General features: G+C 39.3%; 1 protein-coding gene across 5 annotated transcripts; it reads right to left on the bottom strand.

Annotated features, from left to right (window-relative positions):
- Positions 1-1,706: 1,706 nt before the first annotated feature.
- arhgef3 (Rho guanine nucleotide exchange factor (GEF) 3) lies at positions 1,707-21,886 on the bottom strand. 5 transcript variants are annotated; one of them, XM_008321049.3, is made up of 13 exons: positions 21,643-21,886; positions 16,804-16,868; positions 12,998-13,060; positions 7,517-7,624; positions 6,697-6,945; positions 6,523-6,585; positions 6,329-6,425; positions 5,619-5,695; positions 5,267-5,524; positions 4,922-5,092; positions 4,608-4,797; positions 3,424-4,191; positions 1,707-3,387 (listed from the first exon to the last, which is right to left on the bottom strand). In XM_008321049.3, exons 1-12 carry the CDS (start codon positions 21,662-21,664, stop codon positions 3,443-3,445), a joined length of 2,112 nt encoding a protein of 703 aa, XP_008319271.1. In that variant the 5' UTR covers positions 21,665-21,886; the 3' UTR covers positions 1,707-3,387; positions 3,424-3,442. The 5 variants fall into 5 exon arrangements, with proteins under 5 accessions (XP_008319271.1, XP_008319272.1, XP_024915739.1 ...); XM_008321050.3 differs by having other exon boundaries at positions 1,707-3,397; positions 3,429-4,191; XM_025059971.1 differs by lacking the exon at positions 16,804-16,868.
- Positions 21,887-22,029: the final 143 nt, after the last annotated feature.

The raw sequence follows: 22,029 nt of genomic DNA, 5'->3' as shown, positions 1-22,029 counted from the left end.
TATATTAATATGGTAAGTGTTAAGCGTTAAGTGTTTCTGAGTCACATCATTTATAATTTTCCATCTACAGGTTATTATTACAATGAAACAGATGGTTTTGGCATCCAGGGACCACAGCTGTTAATCAACCAATTATCGTATGCAGCCTTTTGTGTCTGCTGTGCCAGGTTCTCAGAAGACACACAAACTACACCTCTTCTTTGGTTCTGATCTCATGGGAGTTGGACACTCAGTTCAAGCCAAGCTTTTTTAGAAATAATGCAGGCATCACGTCACAAAGTGCATTGGTTTAAACAATAAATATTTTGTCTCTGAAGTGTTTTTAAGTCAATTTAGCAAAGTACAGTACTGTTTCAGATGAACGCTTGAAACAATATCCTATCCAACTTCCACATTGACTTATAGCGTGTATCTGTATTTGTGTTTCTATATTTTACAAATATTCGGATGCAAATATTATCACCGTGAATACTAATAATAACGGTGACACTGATTTGCCTGAAATCAAATGATATCAGTCACGCCACTGTAGACGTTACTGTCACAATTTGTGATAATTGGGACAAATCGAGTAGTCACATTTATAAGTAAAAGAATGTGATAAATGTTCATGAAACTTATCGCACCAAAGTAAACATACAACAGTAGTGTAGTTTCACTTGACACCTTTTATATCTGTTATGGATGCTTAGCTGTCCGACAACAAATGCCACGCAGGTATCAAATCATTTAAAAAAAAAAACATTTTGTTGAAGTATATAGTACTTGCAAGCAAAAAACGTGTTCAAACTATTAACTGTTTACATATTTTTCTGAAATTCCGAGCATTTGCCGACCACTCACCCATCTTCACTTTAGTCTTTCTCGGTATGTGGAACTTGTTCGGCTCCTTCGGCATATGCCTCATGTGGACCAGCTGCGGTGCCGAGTTCCTACGGTTCATGATCCCGCCAGCAACGCTCATTCTGTCTGCACCAGTTTGATTTTCCTTAGGAGAATGTATCTCGATTACCTCGCCATCTTGCGGGCTAACGTTAGCACCAGTACCCGGGTAAGACACCCTTGGGCGAGCTGCCGCCCTCCTACTCCCATTGTTGTCCATGGTTAGAACCTATCTCGAAGCGACGGCTCTCTCTTCTTAACCGTCACTCCGTCGCCGTTCGTCAGCTACAGCCCCGGAGTGACACCGTTGTTACCTTCGGATAACGTAATAGTGGTCAGGATCGAAGCAACACAGAACAACCATGTTTTCCTGGAGTCTTCGTCTTCTTCGTTGAGGTTTTCAACAATGTGAATAAAGCCTTGTAGTGGATTTACTGCACTCTTCTGGCGTCAGTTTGTCATTGCAACGTTACCCTTTTTAAAATACAGTAAGAGTTGTCGAGCGGCCCAGTTTAAACTCACCGGTTGTCCGTTAGTTTAGACTCTAAACTAACATCCCTAGTACTTCGGATTTTCAGCACAAAACTGATGTGGCGAGTAACCTTAACATTAACAGGTTAAAACTTTTAAAGTTTCAGATCTCAGTATTTCAGTAATTTTTTAAATGCACTTATGTTCTTGTCTTATCATCTACATGACAACAGCGTCAAATGTGTAATTTGACAATGGAATTTAACTGAATAACCACATTTTTGGGAATTACCCTACAATTTACTCTCTCTTTTTATTTAGAAATTCTGTGAATTTAAACACAAGCAAAGACATTTGTCAGAGATAACCATTTTATTGAGTTCATGGATGACATCAAGACAATTATAACCAATAGTTTAGACCTTGTGTGTATATACATATATATACTGTTTGTATACTGTTGTGATAACACCCCGGTCCGCGACAAAAGGTTCATAAAACTACAAATCATCGAATCATGGAGCAGCAGCGCCACATAGTGGTGGCCGCAGGGACAACCATGATCAATTACCAGGACAATAACAATAATATAATTGGCCACAAGAGGCCTAACCTCCACTCCCCCCAGACAGGTATAAAAGTGCAAACCATAGAAGTTATTCTCAGAAGAAGTTAGTCTTTGAATTTGCTACTAGCAACGGTCTGGAAATCTCTGTTGTATGAGGTTTCCTTCAATGCCTCGTCTTATTTTGCTCTACCATTGGACCTGTGTGGGTTTGGCGTTTTGTTATTGAATGAATCGGCCATCTACCGGCTGTTCCTTGCCTGGGACTACCTACGAGCTGATTTCTTCAATTTTGGTGCTGTGACTACGGGGATAAAAAAAAATCCTTCAATTGGTGTCGTGTTCACGAACAAAGGAGAGCCAAAACGTTCAACTGGGCTGTGACCCAGATCCAAACATAGCAAGAATCTTTCAAAATAGAAAAATATCTTTGTTTATACAGTCTTCGAGAGACAGACTATACATTCATTTCATATAGTACATTCTGTACAGTGCATCAACTTCCTGTCTGGAGTGCCGTGACTGAATCCCTGCAGTGGCTTCACAGAACAATGTAAAAAAAAGACAACAACTAGTGTTAACATAATGCATTTGATTTAAAACATGTCATAAAAATTGAATGAAAATTCCTGCTTGATTTTGTTCTAGAAGTTTTAAAGATCCATAGATTTAGAACCATTTCCTTGTATCAAATATATAATACAATCCAAACTTCTACATAAGGGACATGAAATTCCTTTTTGTAGATTTTTTTTGTAGCTGCAGAATGTGTTGAAGTTTTAAAAAGAAATTAAAAGGTAATACAAAAATATATGCACCATCATATCAGTTTGTTGTATCTGTTTGGCCATATGTTGCTGGTTGTCTTTCACCCTGGAAACATTTTGCATTATATACTGTGTTTATTGTCGTTTATTGTCTTTCAAGGGCCAAACCCTGTGACAGCCAGGGGCAGTGAACAGTAAATGCTACATATCACAATATATGAAGAGGCAGTGAAACCATAAATACATGTCATCAAGTGTATCAAAAATATTCAAGTGTCCACCTTTGTATTGAAATTCCTGCATTTTGGTTTGATTTTTCCCACATGGCGACTGACATGTTGAAGAGACACAAAGTTGTTTTTTTATGTGCTATTTGTGTTCATCTGAGAGACATGTTTAAGAGACATAAAACCACCTGAGGAAGAAAAAAAACAATCTCCTGTGATTGATGTATATTACTGGAGGACAACTGACTTCCAGTCATTTTTACAGCTTCCACTGGAGTCATTGGAGACTACACACCGTCTTTGTAACACAGTTCCTAAAGTGGTTCCCTTAATATGGACATCGCCATCCAACTGCAAACGAGGAAGCATCAATTGTAGAATAGAAGGAGCTCAGCAGGTTTTTTTTGCAACTAAATGTGTCTTATGTGGTCGTTTCATATTTGTTGTCAGTCCCTTGGTGTTTTATTTTTCTTGCCTTGCCTTGCGTCCCTTGGTGTTTTATTTTTCTTGCCTGCTCTGATTATTCTCTCTCAGCACCTGAGGACCAGCTCCTCGCCCGTCACTGTGTCAACCTCGGTGACGTCCATGACGTCTTCCTGCTCTTCTTCTTCTTCCTTCATGTCACTTTGCACCTCCTCATGGACTTGTTTCTCCTTCTGAGTGGTAGAAGCAGCACACGGAAGCATGGAGGAACCATCACTGTCGATGTCACTGATCCTCTCCTCTTCATCCATCTTCTGGTCTTCTCTGGTGGTCACCTCCTCCCCCAACATCTCATGGCAGGGTTCCAGCCCTGTCTCCATCTTACCTATGTTGTCTTCAGTGATTGTTGGGCTGGGGTCATCAACCATCTTCACCTCACCATCTAATTCAAGCTCTGTGCTACAATCATGTGTCTCCATGTCCCCGACCGTCCTAGTTGTTGTACGATCTTCTCTGGCCTCTTTGTCTGAACTTTGATCTCTAAATCCATTGACATGGTTTTCTCCTTCCAAGCCAGGCCCTGTCTCCAGCTCCCCACATGTGCCTTTTCCATTAGCATCCCTCGAAACAGATGGCAAAATCTGTGTTGTCCTGTCGAGTGGCCCTACTTGTCCCTCTGGTTTTGTCTCCAGACATTGTCCTGTAATTGGGGACTGGTCTCCAGTCAGAGCTGCGGCCTCCTTTGCTTGTCTGATACAGTTGATCCACTGCTGTTTGTTGAAGGCGTCACTGGCCTGGAAATAGTGGTTCTGAAGCTGAGCTGCAGTACGATATGACACCCTGAAGAAGTTCTTGGCTGTGAAACGCAGAGTGACAGGAGTGACATGAGTCAGATTCAGCTCAAATTACTGAATCAGTTATATCTTATTGGCAAAAAAGGCTAAGGCTACAAACTAAAAAAACATTTTACTTTAATAAGACAGCAGTACATGTCCACTGTTAAGTTTTCTAACATGATCTGATAGGAATATTGGTAAATGAGGTGAGAAATATCCAATCATGTTGTACAATCCTTAACAATGGATGTGCACTTCACTTTAATTCACCCACATTACATAGGGACTAATAAGAAAAAAAGGATTAAAAAAGGATTTGTGGGAAAACTGTTTTTTAAGCATTATAAATTAAGTTTTGCTGTTCAAAGTGAATTTCTTCCAATTCTGAGTCAGGCTTGGTTTTTTTATGCTGTGTATGTGTGTGTGTGGCACTAACTGCGCTCTGTGTTGCTGAAAGCTCCTCTGATGGAGCCGCCCACTCTCATCTCCCCGTCTGACAGGTCCTCCAGGTCCAGTAGACGGATGGGAATGGGCTGGCGGCAGAGCTGATAGCTGACTGGCTGGTCATTGAGTGCCAAAGACCTGGTGATGACCAGGACGTCCTGGAACAGAAAGACATGGAGCTTCTGGACAGAGACACAAGAATGGAGAAGGAAATGAGACGTTAGTGAACCGGCATTAGGTCAACCCTCCTGCCATCTCACATACTGAACCTTCAATAGACAACAGTGGTGTCCTAAATCCACTGACCAGTCCTCTGTTGTTCTTCAGCTCTCCGTGGCAGCTCAGTGTCTTGGACCGGTCAATCAGTTCATCTTTCCACCCGTCCTCCGTGTACAGCAGACGGTCTTTGTAGTACTGGCACTCCGACTCACCTGTACACCGGTTGATGTCCGCAACCACATTCTGAACCATTTGCATCTGCAAACAGAATACATCATATTTACCAACATGGTGAGGTAGGAGCTTAAGCTAAAATACAAATAATTTAGACATTACACAAAATATACAAGATTTTGTCATTTTTGAAAAATATTTTTTTACTCAACTGGATCTGCTAGTTTTGGTCATTAAAACATAGAAAAAGGTTCTTACCGCCTCCTCCAGGTGCTGCCGATCTGGGTGGTCGTTGGGTGTGTGCTTCAGGATCTCCCTGAGCAGCAGTGGGTATTTTACCAGTCGGCTACGAGGAATGTCCAGGAAATTCCAAAGGTCCAACTTCCTACTGAAGGGTGACTGGAGGCAGCGCTGCAAAAAGTCCTGGACTCGTCGATCCTGCTTCTTCTGGTCCAGCAAGGACTTGGCCTTCACTTGGTTGCTACAGTAAGGAGTGTAGGAGGAGAGACATGGCAGCTGCAGAGGAAAGAAATGAAGTTGTTGCATGAGAGAGTAGGAGACACGGTCTCATGATCACCAATATATGTTAAAGTTAAAAAAAAACACTGACCCAGTCAGTCAGGATGTGTCCAACATGTTCTGTGGAACCATCGGGTTTTCTGGCGTCTCTGAGGCGACTCAGCAGGTCTGAAGAGAACATGAAGACACCAATCAGACCAGAGAGGTTGCATTAGAATCCTGGTTCCTAAACTATTATTTAGGAGACTTCCTTAGAGAGACATGCTGTACTTTAGGGCTGGGTATTGTTGAGAATATCACAAATTGATTGTGATATTCTCACAAGTGATTCAAATTAATTTAATATTGATCTAAATCCCAGGGGTCAAACTCAGGCATGCAGGTCAAATCTACATTACATATCTGGAGAGAAGGGAAAACATGCACATTTCCAGTCAATTTTAATACATATTAAGGTTAAGGTTAATATTAAGTTTGGCCCACAACTTCCTCCCAGTTTTTAATTTAGGCCCACTGTGAATTTGAGTATGACACCCTTGATCTTAATGATTCAATATCGATATAGTCGAAGTAGTACCAGAGTAGCAGATAATTTTTTAATAATTATTTATTTAGTTTGAGTTTGGTGTCCATATTGCAGGCCTGTGATGTACCTGCACTATTAGGTCATTTTTTCTTATCAATTACTAGACATTTCAGGTGACCCCATTTGAATTCCAGGCAACCCACTTGGGGTAGCGACCCTAGGTTGAAAAAACACTGTCTTAAGCAAATGATTTAAGTGGAGAAGCTCTGACACACCTTCATGCAGAGGTATCAGCGAGTCCAGGTTACCAAAGATCTGGTTCAGCTCTTGCTCAGTCATGATTGACAGCTTCAACATTGGGTCACGGTAAGCCTTCAGCACACAAGCAAACACAAACGAATGTCATTTTATTTGTAAATATTAACAGTGAAAAGGAGTCCATCAGGTAAAAGACTAAAGCAGTTTTCACCTTCTTAGCCAACCGCAGATCCTCCACTAAGTCCTGTTCACCCTGAGCCAACTCAAAGATAGCCTAAAAGAGGAGAGGGAGGAATTTAGGCTGAAACTCCAATTCAGATATTATTAAAAGTCAATTTGTGACAACTGTGAGTCCAACAGGTGCATTGTGTTTCATTCTTCCTACCTCTTGTCGTTTTATCTCTTTTGGGCTCAGAGGTTGAGTCGCTCCCAGATGAACATCGAATGTCTCGCTCCAAAGTTTGCTGTCCCTGCGCTTGGCACTTGGCGCTGCTGTCATAGAATTTCTAGGTGTCACTGTGGAAGAGGACGGATTTGTCACTGCGATGGTCCGCACCTTCATCGTCGCAGACGGAGGCGGTGGAGGCGGAGAGGTTTTCTTGATCTGACTGCCATTACGAAGGCTTATAGATCGCTGTCCAGATGAAGAAAACACAGAGTTCAAATGAATCAAAAAATAAAGACACAAAATCCTTGTTTTAGTTGAAGGAGACATTTAGATTAGACTTGTTGGAGCACTTAAGTCACTCACTACACCTCGTGTGTTATTAGCTTACATCAGTGTTTTTCAGCCCTGGGGTCTCGGCCCCACATGAGGACACCTTGAATTTAAATGGGGTCCCCTGAAATGTCTAATTAATTGATTTTAAAAAATACTAATAAAAATGTATTTCAAATCGTTCTTATTCCTTCTAAAATGATAATAAAAAACACCACACATCGTCTTAAAAATCTATTCTTTCACATTCATAAATAGAAATCTGAGTTCATATAAAATGGAAAAAACCACTGACTCACACGAGCTTGAATCAGAAACAAAATGGTTGGTGGCATCATTTGTAATACAGCTCACATATAGTTTGAGTTTAATGAAGTTTGATTTTAATGTCACATAAAACATCAACTTCAGCACAAACGTCTCTCTCTGTGTCTGTTTCCTTGGACAAATCGGAGGTTTGTGTCCATAGTGCAGTCCCGTGACTTACCTGCAGTGTCAGGCCAATCCTCTTCAGTGGGGTGGTTTTGACAGGAGGCAGCAGACTGGCCAGTGATGCCACCCGAGATACTGGTTTACTGCGCTTAGTGCTGGGCTCCTGAGAGAGAATAACATATTCAAACCAAATCACTTACAAATACAAGAGCGTGTGGACTGAAGTCCAGACAATGGCTCCACATCCTGTTTTTGAGCGCGTGTGTGTGCGCGTCCGCAAACAAACAACATCCTGTTTTTGAGCGCGTGTGTGTGTGCGTCCGCATGTGTGTTTGCATTTGTTACCTATTCAGCACAATGTCCGGCATGTCACTGAATTTTTTTTAATACAAGCATTAGTCATAACAAAGAACAAAACCTGGTTGTGATAATTAACATCTGATTCATGAGGCCAAAATATAAGGATTTCAAATATAGTTGGGTTAAGATTAGGGTTAGTCATAAAATGGCAATAACTAAGGTTAGGAAATGAGTTTTATTATATAAATGTTAATTATAAAATCAAACTAAAAATAAAATTATATAAAAAAAAGTTGACATGTGGACCTTGTGTGTACTTCCTTCCCAAAAATGAATCAAAAACCTGAACATACTGCCTAACTCCAACTCTATCCTAGCTTCAACCACAGGATCAGATCACACACAAACACACACACACACACAATGAATCTCCCATCTGCCTTGCAGCCCACAATCAGCTGACACACTGCACTGCAAAATGTTCTTTGAGCCTAAACTTAGAAACCAGCTGATCAATAATACCACCCTGTGTGCCCCATTTTTTTTACATTTTGTTTTTCACTGCTGATGAGACAAAAGTTAAAAATTACCTTAAAAATGTGCATTAATGAGGTCCCTGAGTTTTCTCTTCAATACGCTGATGACACACAAATACTACAGTACAAATAGAGAGTAACCTGAGCCGAAGGACAGACGGTTCAGGAGTGATGGTTTTTAAAACATATTTTTTATTTAATTTAAACCTTGTTTTGTGGAAGCACACAATTTAATTTATATTAGTAAATAATTTGATTCCATTCACTTTATTTACGTATTTTTGAAATATTAATAAGTGAACCACAGCTTAACCACTTCATCTATAAACCAATGACTGATAAATTCTTACCTCCACCTGTTTGCCCATGCTGCTCTTCTCTTTGCAGAACTCAACAGAACATCCAGACCTTAACTGTTCTAACAGCAGCCAGAAAAGCTCAGGCCAGCACATGTCCAACCATGTCCAGTACAAGTGAGGATCCAGACATATATTTATTTAAAAAAACTGCAATCCAGCTGAGTACTGTTGTATTTTAAGAAAATGCAGTGAAAGAAAAATAAAATCCAAGAGGAGACTGTGAGAGGTTTCAGTCATTTTCATCCATTCAGAGAAGGTGATGTTGAGAATGTGGTCAGATACCTGACTGGTGCTGATAACCGTTCTTAATAATTGAGAAAAAACAGAAGCAGTTTCTATTGTTTCTTCACTAGGTGTTAAGCATCAAAAGGCAAGTAGTCCGTTAGCAAAGAGAATCATTTCATCACTATGCTGTTATTATCAGTTACAGCTCAGACCCTGCTACTGGACAAAGGAACGAATAACTCACTAGGTGTTAAGCATCAAAAGGCAATATCTGGCAATAATAAGAGAATCATTTCATCACTATGCTGTTATTATCAGTTACAGCTCAGACCCTGCTACTGGACAAAGGAACGAATAACCCAGATCCAGTTCAGCACCTCCACTGACTTCTAAACAGTCCATGTGGATCAGCTCCTTCCTGGTGGTCCAAGATAAAAGAGTCTGGTAAAAATGTGGTCCAAAAACCTGCAGTTTAGACTGTACGAAGTTCTGAATCCCGTTCCTCTGTCTGACTTGTTTTTAGAATTCTCTTGTGAAGGTCATTTCTTTACTGACTCTCTCTCTCTCTCTCTCTCTCTCACACCCTCTCTCTTTCTCTCTCTCTCTCCCTGTGACTCACTTATTGGCTCACTCACTTTACATCCTTTCTGCTCGTTGCAAATATATATATCTAGAAAGAATCTTCTATTTGTTTTATGTATGTTTGATTAAGATCTAAAAACTAAACATCATCAATGAGGAAGCCTGGGTGATGGTTGTTTGCACTGAACTCACTTCCCACACTGTTACTAGGAAAGATCTCTAAAGTAAAAAGCAGTTCCGTATAAAACCATCAGACATTGTCCTTCTAGGGTGGGGTTGCCTACTGACACAATAGCATCTTCTTCAGTGGTTGAAATTAGAAGTTTATCTCAGTGGAAACAATGTGAGTTTCCCAAAGACAGAAACACGCCACAGTCGACACCACAGACGAAGCCCGGGGCAGACCTTTGTCATGTGGGCATTGTTTCAATGAAGACCAAGGTTGAAGACAGTCCAGGGTGTTGTCTTTACAACAATGCGACGACAGAAAAGAACACAATATAACTATACATGTCTGTGCTCCATGTTTTTAATAAATATTGTTATTTTTAATAAGTATTAAATTTTAGGGCTGGTCAGGTTATCGCATCAATATTGGGTTAATGCATTCATTAATGCTGACTGTGTTTAAGACAGTGGGTGGCAGGAGCAGTGCAGGCTCACGATGGGCATCGTGTAGATAGAATTCCCGTCTTATCGCATTCACCGTAGTACTTTGAGTCTGCAGTATCACTTAAATTCAATAACATTTTGGTGCCCTAGGTGAGATAATAATTTGGCACTCCCTATTGCCCCCTTATTGTAATTGATTTCTTTACTGAGATTAAGTTACTGCATCACTGACTCCAGTCCCAAGAGCCTGCATAACACACCATTGATGCCATCACATTAAAAAGTACCTTTATGTTTGTAAAAGTGGTAACTCGTAAACTCATTTTGCACCTCAAATTGCAGTACTCTTTAAATCTGGAATTTTAAAGTGCATAAAAATCCACTGTATCTGTCCAGCATTTTATAAACAAATTTAAATTCTTCAATGTCACACAGCACTGTGCACAGCATGTGGTACTGGAGCTGCTTGGCCTGATGGGACTTTTCTGCTCAGCCTCTCATTAATCAAGGCAAGTGGCCTGCAGGCGGACAGAGCTGCGTCCTTGGTTTGGACCATTATTGTGTTCAGCCACAGAACATTTCTCAAGAGCTGAAACTTGGTTGATGATTTAAGTTCTGTATAATAACAATTAGATTATGGTGGTTACTGTTAGACATAAAATGCCAAATACATTTAACTTAAAGTCTAAATTCAAGGATTAAAACAATTATAATGATAACCCAGGAGCAGATACTGACTGTGAAACTTCACTAAGATTTTTTTTTTGCAAATTATCACAGAATTTCCAGACAACTAATGAATCAAGTGGTTCCAGTTGTACAACTTTTATTTATTAATTTAATTCAATGTTCAACAAACAAAATGTTCGATGTTATTTCTTTGTCTTTTGAAAGCACTATATATATATATATAACAATATATGTTTGTGTGGTCACTGTCAACACTGAGGCAGGGAATTGTTCTGAGTTAGCATACTGTCTTTTCTGGGGAACAAAGAACAAGAACTTGTAAAGTGAGATCACTGTCATAAAGTAGAGCTCTTTTGTCTGAGCAGCTTCTGTGTGTCATTTTTAAAAGATAATCCTCCGACCGGGGGACATTAAACACCTCATTACGAGCTGACAGTAGCTCACCCTCAGAATGAGTCAGGCCATTGTTTGATGATAGGAGACTGTGGATGCCCTGAAATAACAGCTGATCCCAGAAAAGAATCAAATCTGACCCCATTTTACACTGACTGGGAAACATGAAATATACAGTACTGTACGTAGTATATGTTTTATGTTTGTCTCCAGATTTACTTAAGGTGTAAAAAAATATACAATTGATACCCCCCTCAAAAAAGAAAACTGGTGATATTTGTTTTCAAAATTGTTTTTCTCCCAGCCAATTTAGAACAGTTGTGCTGTTCTGTGTTCACAAGTTCAAATCAATGACTTGTAATTAACCATGTGACCTAGAGGACTTCGACTGTTTTTAATTAGCTGCTGAAATTATCAATAACTTCTCACTGGTGCCCAGTAGAAACCATCAGAGTGAATATGTTGACTGTTCAGAACAACTGTAAGAATTATTTAGCCATTATATATAATTAATAGTTTGTTACATCTATAGCCACTCAGCAGTTTCTCAAGCTAACGTGTCGTTTTTATAAATTAACAGGGTTTACAACGTCCTTGTCCTTGGACTTTTCTAAAAGTGAATTATTTGTCATTGTGACGCAGCACACACAACCAAATGTGACCTCTGCTTTTAACCCATCACCATCGCGAGCAGAGGGGCAGCTTAAGCGCTCGTGTGTTTATAGAGCAGACATGAATCTGTATGAATCTGAACAGTGTCCATAAAAATTGAGTTATGACTGAATGACAGTGTTGTTTATTTCTGTCTTCATTTTGAGTTCTAATGGATTTTGTATACAAATGTAAGCAATAATGGCATAAAGGCTGAATATTACAATGTTATTGCTATACAGAATTTGGCAAGTGAGATGATAAAATATATATATATATATTTTATTATTAATCTCTGTTCCTATATATAAAACTCTACTGTTAAAGGTACTGGTTTTTATAAAAGAAAATATAAACGTCCCTTACATCAGATAAGGTGGTCTGCAGGTCCTGGTTTTTCAGTCAGAGCACAATGTGACTGTATATGAGTCAGTGACCAGCAGTAGAGAAACAATGGGGCGTCCTTTGTCTACCAGAGCTGGTTTGAACCAACACTGAACTGATGATTTGTTTGTCACACTGGAGTGTATTGAACAGGGTGGACATCCTGTGTAAGACTGAGTAGAGGAGGAAACGCCCAGGAAGGAACGGGCTGCTGGCAGACGGCTAAAAATACAGACGCGCGCACACACACACACACACACACACACACACACAGAGGAAAGGTGGTCGAACACGAGGGCTGATGACCCCACAGGGTCTACAACAATTTATGGTCAGATACGGGACTTAAACCTGTTTGGAAACAAACAACATATGGATGGTCAATTTGTCAAGTTATCAGCGACAAACGCGACTGATAACATAAGTTCTAGCTTTTCCTTTTAAAGTAAGTTTCATTAGAATAAAAACACTATCTTCTCTGACCTTTTCTTTTTAAATGGTCACTGGTTTATTCATCTATTCTCTACTTTTACTGTCCTTTCCAGGGTCACAGAGGGCGGGGTCAAATGAACAGCCAATCCCAGCAATCATTTTGGTGAGGAAAGGGTACACCATGGACAGTTCTCCTGTCCACCACTGGGACACATAAACAACCATTCCCACTCACATTTATACTTATGGCAAGTCATTTTTTGTGCATTTAAACCATTTAAACCCACCATTATGAACCATGTACAATAATTACAAAAGGTCAAACTTTCCAAATCAATAGCAACATTTAGAGAAAGTAAAGATTTGACTTACATTAATGTCCAGGCTGCAGAGACTGAGGGAGTCAGCATCTTTGCTGGCCTGCTTCCTTTTTTTCTACAACACACAAAACACAACAACAGGAGTTCATGGGACTGCATTTTATGTTTATTCTACTGTATTATAAGTATTGAGAGATGACTCAGATAAAATTAGTTTCCACAGATATGACATAAAATATTTGGACATCGCAACTAGGGATGTCCTATAATATCGGCTGACAGATAATATTGGCTGTTATTAGCATAGTTATGTAATATATGTAGGACTCATTATTGGTTTTTCCTTCGATATTGAAAACCTGATAATGCAATGCCTGGGTTTCGCGAAATGATGTGTGCTCTAAAAAAAAGCCCCGGTGACAGACCAGTCAGATGCCTCAGTGCATCAAGAACTTTTATTGAAACACTATTGCAGTAACTCGTTCTAAACACCTTTATTGCTTTCAACCCAGCTTTCCCCAAAAACACCTTTTCCTCCTCTCACACTCTCCGCACTCTCTTCCTCACTACCTCTCCCATACCTGTAACTGTTAATTCATAACAAATGAACAGAACATTATCAACGCTAAACAAGCCTCTAGTCACTAGATGGCAGCATTGCAGCTCATTAATCTATATTGATAATCAGGGGGTTGTATGCAGAATGCGGGTGACAGCAACTCTTACAGTGGTTTGTACAGATAAATAAAAATATATTACCCAGCACTCAATGGTATTTCAATTTTGGAGGGAGTGAAAAAACTTCTGTCCCCTAGGGGGGACATTTAAAACACACTCATACTCAAAATAAGTGATTATAGTTTATTAAAAAAAAAAAAACTAAAAATACTAGGTGAAGTGGTGCCGAAGCGCCCTCTATGGTCCAGCTGCCGCAAATTACTAGGTACAAAAAATGCACAATATCTACAAAAGTTAAAATTTATGGAGTGATATTAAAAAGCAGCTCAAAATAACTGTTGTACATAAAATATAAGTAAAACTTTTTTTTTTTTTTTTGCAGAAATGTCACAGTCCAAACAGCTGCTTGTACCATGGCTGATGACACAAATAAACAGCGGAAAATATCCCGGTGTCCAGTGGACAAACGTAGAAAAGAAAGAATTTTGCATTCCGTGGAAGCATGCTCTACGACAAGACTCCTCCGACACAGACTTTCTTATCTTTAAGGTAAACTTATTTTGTTGACGGAGAATATGACAAAAAATATTCTTCCTCTTTATGCATTTCAAAAAAACGAAACAAAAACTGAAAAGTCAGTTTTTATTACAAAGACCATAATGAAATATAATGGACATTTTGGTAAATGAATCAAAAGGAAAAAAATAGAGAGGTACCAATGGAAACGAGATCAAATCAGAACAAATCACATTGACATCAACTTTTTGACTCGTGGGCCACAATTGTCCTAAAATTTGACAGGGATGGGGCGGGTCAGAAACAAATAGATGGAGCGTTTGTGTGAACTAAGATAAATGACATGTAAAAGTCATGCATAAAGGCTAAAATGCTAACATGCTTTTATCATTTTCTACGCCTTCTGGTTGTACTTGTCATGCACATATGACAACAAACACCACTCATTAATACTTGTTTTAATTATTAACAAAGCAATATTTAATTTCATGAGCAACAACATTACAACCTGAACTCAGCTCATTAATCTATATTGATAATCAGGGGGTTGTATGCAGAATGCGGGTGACAGCAACTCTTACAGTGGTTTGTACAGATAAATAAAAATATATTACCCAGCACTCAATGGTATTTCAATTTTGGAGGGAGTGAAAAAACTTCTGTCCCCTAGGGGGGACATGGCTTTAACCCATCACCTTAGTAAGCAGGCGGCACTTAACCACCGGGCCACCACTACCCTGCTGTATCGGTCTTGGTTAATATCGGAATTGTAAATGAAGTGTATGGACAATATCGGATATCAGGTGAAGAACTGATAAGGTAAAATGAGTTGATGGTAAAAGAACAGAGAGGGGCTTTGCACTAAGTGAGGGTAGAGATCAAAAAAGGGCACTGAGGTTAAAGGACTGGGAAAAGAGGGGGCCGAGGAGAAGAGTAAAGAGAGTAGGAGCAGGATGTTGAGATCAGAGTAGTGGAGTATTAAAAACAATCCCAGGAAGTCTGCTGTTTGTTCACTATTGTGTGGAGAAGTTGTTGTTGTTGCCCAGCCTTATATAACCTGGCAGACTTTACCTTTAACTCCTCATCACTACATCCACCCAACAGAGGAAAAGGAGGAGGCGTCTGCCCCTCCTCTCACCCCCATGTCCATATATGGTCTGCTAGCTATATAACCGTGCAAAGAGAGGTGATAAAAATTCTGTGATTTTTTTTAGGATTATCTTCATGTTATTTATACCTTTTATATTTTTGGGAAAGAAAAAAGGTTATATAGCACTTTGTCTAATTTATTATTATTATTCATGTATTACAGTCTTCTTCTTTTACAGCTTTTTGGGGGTAATGGTTCTTCACTAGTTCCACAGTTATTATCTGACAAAACAAGCATATGGAATATCTTAAGCTATGTTTCTTTAAAGTAAAATGCAGTTACTAACTTTTTAGTTTCAGTTAAACCAGTGGAAGGTAAGACTCTATGACTCTGAAAAAGTGAAGAAATAAGGAGAAAAAAAATGAAAAACATTAAAAACAAAGAGTTTAAAGCAAACACCGCAAATGTGTAGTTAAAGCACACGTGAACTACAGCTTTGCTGTAGGGCTAATGTTCCTAAGGTCAACATAAACACTAAGACACATTGACCTGGTGTCAGATGGAGTTCCTCATGATGAATAATGATTAACTCACTGACTCTGATCATCCTGATTAATGAAGGAAGTGGGAGATTCTATTCTCATTCAGGACACACTCACCCGATAATAAACAAAGAGACAGCAGCCCATCATCAGGACCAGATCTGCTTCTCAAACACAGTTCCAACGATAAACGATGTTCCTTACAAACATCTGCTGTTCTACTTCTACCAAAACACGAGTTTATCCCACAGTCACATTGGATTTCCTTTTTCGTCTACTCCTTAAATCAACTCCATCATCTGGAACAACTTGTCCTTATCTCTGACTTTCTTCACTCCTGGTTTCTCTCGTCTCCTTTGCGTTGTCTTCCTTTACAGTCACATTTTTGGTTTCCTCTCTCCTGTGCTTCTGTTATTCCATTGTCCTGGCTTCCCCACTGGATGCTCCTGGAGTCCTGTGTCAGAATCTTCTTCTTCTGTTTTTCTCACTTCTCACTTCGTTGGTCTTCTTCTCTACGCTGCCTTCGTCCGTCGTCCTCCTGCAGCTCCTCAGGTCACGGTTTGAGTGGATCAACAGACACTCAAGAACAGGAACTCTGTACAATGCCTCTGTATGCATATGTATGCGTGTGTGTGCGTGTGTGTGTCCAGGCTGTCCCCTCTGGACAAACAGGAAGTGACAGCCATTGGGGGAAACAGGTGTCTATAAATAGGAGCTACAGGAGACAGTGAGACACCAGTGGTGGACACTTTGACACATAAAGATCATAAACTCTCTTTAACACCAATAAAGAAAAAGATAAGAAATATGCAAAAAATAACATTTTTAAATGCAATTTACTGACCAACCTGCAAAACAACATGGTTCATTACTTGTTTCATTTAATGCCTGTTAGTCTGTTCTATGGGTGAAACCCAATGATATGAATGCACGAGGCACCAGATGTGTTGATTTTCTTTTCTTTTTTTGTTTCCTGTTGTTGTTATGATGAAGTAAAATATCAGATGTTTTATGCAGGAGATGTGTCCTTACCCCTCGGAGGAACCAGCCATTATGAGGGAAGAGGGAAGGAGGAAGTTTTCCTCGGCCACTTCGACCTGACAGATGGACACGCAGAAGAAAAGAAGGAAAATGAGACATTAGAGGAGAGAATGAGAATGAGAATGAGAAAGAAAAGAATGAGAAAGAAAAGAGAAAGACAGAGAGGAAAGGAAGATTAATAAACAAACAGTTCCTCAGCAGGGACCATGACAGTGACTTCATCGCCTGATTTACAGGCATCACTCCACAAATACATTGCACATTATCAACAGACTGAATATTTTATTGAGGGCAGATTTAATGATCTGTAAATGCTGTTTTAGAACTTAGATTTAAAAGTTTAAAGGCAGGTTTATGATCTTTTGTTTATAGTTTTGTATTTGAAATAGCTGTGCATTGAACAAAAACCATTAGTTTAATAGACCTGGAGGGACTGAGTTTGAACCTTCATCTCCATCTAGTGGTTTTCACCAGTCAGTGCAAGTGTGCCATTAAAATCAACCCTTAGACACAAACAGTAAGTTGAACTCCTTTTATGAAGAACAGGCTCATATTAAAGATTTTCTTTTTCTAATGCTACATTTAAATGTGTTGTGGAACGTTCTAGGTTCTACACTACCTTGTCTCCTCAGCTTAGGATAAATTGTCTGAGGAAGGACATCCCAAATGTGCAGAAATCACTGCATGGAGTTAAAGTGCTGCGAACACACTGAAGTTTTAGTCTGACTTTACATATAAAAGTTAATAGAAAGTTAATAGAGTTAATAGAACAACAGCAGAATTGTAACGATAAATACCCAATAAATGTACAGAATATACACATCAAAAATAATGAACTGCTACTGTTATATATTTTTTAAATAATTTATAAAATTGACATTTAACAACTAACACAACAACTTTTTTTGCCAAATCCTAAAATTGTTGGAGGGTACATTTTGTCATTTCTTTATTGTTTTTATGAGAGTAATCTATCTTCATTACTAGGTACTTATTACATAACAGAATATGACTCTCAAAATGAATCCTTCCCACAGCATTGTTCTCTGGGAGTCCTAGTTTGAAAGTACTTCCTGTCTTCTTTTTTTTTAATCAATGAGGTAGCTGTTCTTAGGGTTGAGCCACTGATTCATTCTTTGATGACTCCACCATGACAGGAATGCTGGACAGCTGGTCTGATGACATCACCTCCCAGCACAGCCTCTGTACCCACCTCTGAAACTCTGCACTGGTTAAAAATTAAACTGGAAAAACATATCAGTGCAGGATGTCAATAAGACTAAAGACGCATCCGCTCCCACCTCGAGTGACATGTATAATGTCAGAGCCTTGGGCCTATGTGTGTGTGTGAGAGAGAGAGAGAGAAAGAGAGAGAGAGAGAGAGAGAGAGAGAGAGAGTTTAACTCACAAGTATAGTTTTTAAAATATGAGTAATGTATTTCTGACTAATTCATTCCTATAAGTAGCAGCAGTCTTTCCAATGAGGCAAATTATCCCACCCCAAACACACACACGCACACAAACGATGACTATTACGATCAAAGGTGAGTTTGCGTCAGGCTGTTGATTATGTCCCTCATCTCTTGTACTTTTTTTTATATCTCATCTGTTTTTAATCTCTCTCTCTCTCTCTCTCCCTCAGTCCCACTGTAAACACACACACACACGTAAACAGAACACTCAGTGTTTGTGTCCTGTACAGAGCCTGACTTCTGTTGGACTAACCCATGGTCTGGAGTGTTTCTGTGTCACTAACGTCCAATCAGTCTGTTGTTCAGCGGTGGTGAATCAACAGACACATGACCGCACACGACAGTAGTTCTTTGTTTGTTGACCTGATCCCACAGACACCGTCCTGCAGCTACACACACTCACATCAGTGTTGACTCTCCACAAACTACAGAGCTGCGGCTTCTGCAGTGTCTTCATGCTGCACTCACACATCAACAAGAGCTGACTGAGGGTTTCTGTCTGACATCTACTCATCATCATCTTCTCCTTCCACCCATCACTCATCCATCTAAGAATCCTCCATCCATACACCTTTTAATTATCTATTCACCCATCCAACATCCATCAGATCATTACATCTTTTGAGCCATCAATTCATTCTGTCATTATCTCTTCATCCATCCATACATCCATTTTCTAATTTATTTTACTCTTAAAATCTCCATGTTTTTCACATTCTCTTTTATTTTGAAGTCATGTCACAAGTGTGCTCCTTGTTCATATCTACTTCCTGTGGTCTGTGACTCTTTGTCCTGTTGTTTTTCTGAACCTGTGTCCACTTCTGCCTTGTCTCATTCTGTCTCTGTTCTTCCTCAGATTTGTTTTTAGGTTGCCCGTTCACTTCACTTTAGGACAATTATTATTATTTATTTATTTATTTTTTTTTGTATTTTCTTTTGTATGTTTCTCTTAAAAACACACGTCAAATCCTGTTTGGTGCATGTGGTTTGGAGGTAAATAAATCTTTAAAAACCCCACACAGTTCAGTGACTGGTCAGACTGCTGACATATAAATGCTGACTTGTCTCCACAACAGGTTGTATGAAATAATTTCCCACTGAGGAAAGATGTGACGTTCAGGAAAGAGCGAAAAAGGAAACACTGTTAAAAGATAGCTTAAGCTTAAGCTAAGATAACTTAGACAGAGTTAAGATCGAGTTAAGATAGCTTCTGTTTTTAAAACTGTTCTAAAAGAGTTTGAAAGTTCACATTGAAAACCATGACTGCAGTACTGGATCTGCCATATAGTGCTGGAGGTACCACCAAGGCCAAGTGTACCACAGAACCACTCCATTCACCATTCACAATACCACGACAACCACAACTGTCTGATTTATGTGGAAAGAAACAAAATATCACAATACAATGTATTTACTGTGCAGTATGCACTTTGTTTGACTAATTTCACACAAATGACTGTCATTCATGTGAAATTCATTGACATTGTGGAGGAAATCTACTGCAATATTTTGATTTTTGCAGAATCCTTGTCTCGTGAGATTAACGTGGCCAAAAGATCTTGAAACTATCATATCACAAGGTACCTGTCGATACCCAACCCTAAATGCAAGGGTGTGGAAAAGTACACGGTGTTCTGATTTTACAACATTAACTTTTTCTCTGAAGTGATAACCTCTCCGCTGCAAACAACACTGGCAGACAAAAAAGTCCTTCATATAAGAGCTGTAAGGTACGTTACATAACAGAGAAGAAAAAGTAAAAGAACAAAGTACAGTAACACTGCACACACACACACACACACAAACACACACACAGGTACCTGGTGTAACCTGCAGTTCAGCATATTCTAGTCAGAATCAGAGACAGAACAAAGAACCGAGTAACATTTTTTTGTTCCTCAGCAGCAGCAGTAGAACCACATTCCTCCCATAATCAACAGCCTTAAATTACACTATAGACACATTAGAGATGCACCGAAACACTTAGGTCAAAACATTCTCAGACAGACGACCTCCCACAGACAGACGATGTCTCACACATCTGCACTGACACTTTGACATGTTTCATTCTCATGCCTTTATACTGTAAGTAACAGTTTGATCACATGCACACTCCACGCTGACTCAACTTGCCCGAACTCCAGCTAGATTAGCTACATTTGGCACACACTGCTAAGAGACTTCCCATGATGCATTGAGCTCCACACCTCTCTCCTCCTTCTTTGTCTGTGAATGTTGTTGGTTCTGTTCTCATTCTCTGGCAACAGAGGCAATACCATTTATTATATCAATATTATATTAGTCATACAATTCAATGAGAGGATTAATTGTCAGCCTTGTGTATGTTTTCATCGTTTTCCCCATTATGGGTGTGACGGGCACTTTCTTTCACACTGATGTAGACCCAGCTCTTTGGCACTGTCTCTGTTTCTGACACAAACGGTTGAACAAAAACGACTCCACCCTTCTCCGTTCTGTGTTTGTGCTATTGAATCAGGACAGTTAGTTTGGACAAAGAAGTATGAACAGGCGCTGTGCAGGTGATTTACGTTTTGAAGTAGTTTTTATTAAGACTCAGGTAAATCAAGCAGCAAAAGCTTCACGACAGCAGGTGGCAATACTGCTTGGAACATTCATCCCAGGATAATATTACTCTGGCAGTCAGTTACTGCTGGTGTACACATGTCTGTACTAAGCACATTTTATTGTCTCTAGAGCTAAAAATATTGCTTGTAATGGCGGAGAAAGTGTGGGAAAGAATTTCATATTTAATATATTATATATATATATATATATATATATATATACATATATATATACATATATATAATTGTAATATTTTAAATATGAAATTGTTCTAAATTCTTTCCCAAACCTTCTCCGCCATTACAAGTAATGGTGGGGTTAGAGACACAGTAAAAGTCATTGGGCGGTGTGAAATAAATGGAAGTGAATGCAGTGTCCTAACAAAGGCAGCTGGGTAAACCTGAGTGTTGGTGTTTGTTTTGTAGACTATAAGCCACTGCCAGGCCAACTTGTGACTCACTAAGTTGCAACCAAACCTCCCTCTCTCTCTCTCTCACTGTGTTTCTCACAGAAACAAAATAAAATGTCACTTTTGTTTATTTTGTTGTTCTTTGCCAGATTTATAAAAAAAATCATTTTCATCTTGTATGAACAAATGTTCAAAGCATGTTCGTGTCAAGTATGACAAGTGTCTGTTCTGTGCAGTTTAGAGTTCGAGGAGACTTAATTTCCTGTGTGATTCTTCACATTGTTCTTCATTTTACACTACAAGATAAACTTAATTTTTTTCAATTTCACGTTCTCTTTAAAAACCCATTTATTGTGTTCTTACCTTGAACGCCGCTGACATCCATCACCTGTCTGCATCGAGGTGAAACGGATTCTCCTAACGATACAGAGAACGAAAAAAAACAACAAAACACTGAAAAATGAGAAACTAACTTTCACTTTCGTCTCTGCTCGGCCGAACGAACATCCAGTCTTTCATAAGAAACAAGTTCAATTCTGCAAATTCCCATTCCGAGCTTCTGCTGACTGTAACGTTCACTAACTCTTAAGGCACGGTCTAGTGGAAAATAAGGGCATGAGTCGTTTCTGGTAGAGCCTTCAAAGTAAAAGTCTTAAAACGTAAAATTTGAGAGGCTCTGAACGTGTATGGCCTTCAAAGTAAAAGTCTTAAAACGTATTTGAGAGGCTCTGAACGTGTCCTCTGCTGGAA

This window comes from Cynoglossus semilaevis, chromosome 11 (assembly GCF_000523025.1).
Source record: "Cynoglossus semilaevis isolate Cse_v1.0 chromosome 11, Cse_v1.0, whole genome shotgun sequence".
In the NCBI taxonomy this organism is placed as follows: domain Eukaryota; kingdom Metazoa; phylum Chordata; class Actinopteri; order Pleuronectiformes; family Cynoglossidae; genus Cynoglossus; species Cynoglossus semilaevis.
Note: the sequence above shows the minus strand (reverse complement) of the source record. Positions and strands in the feature narration are given on the sequence as shown.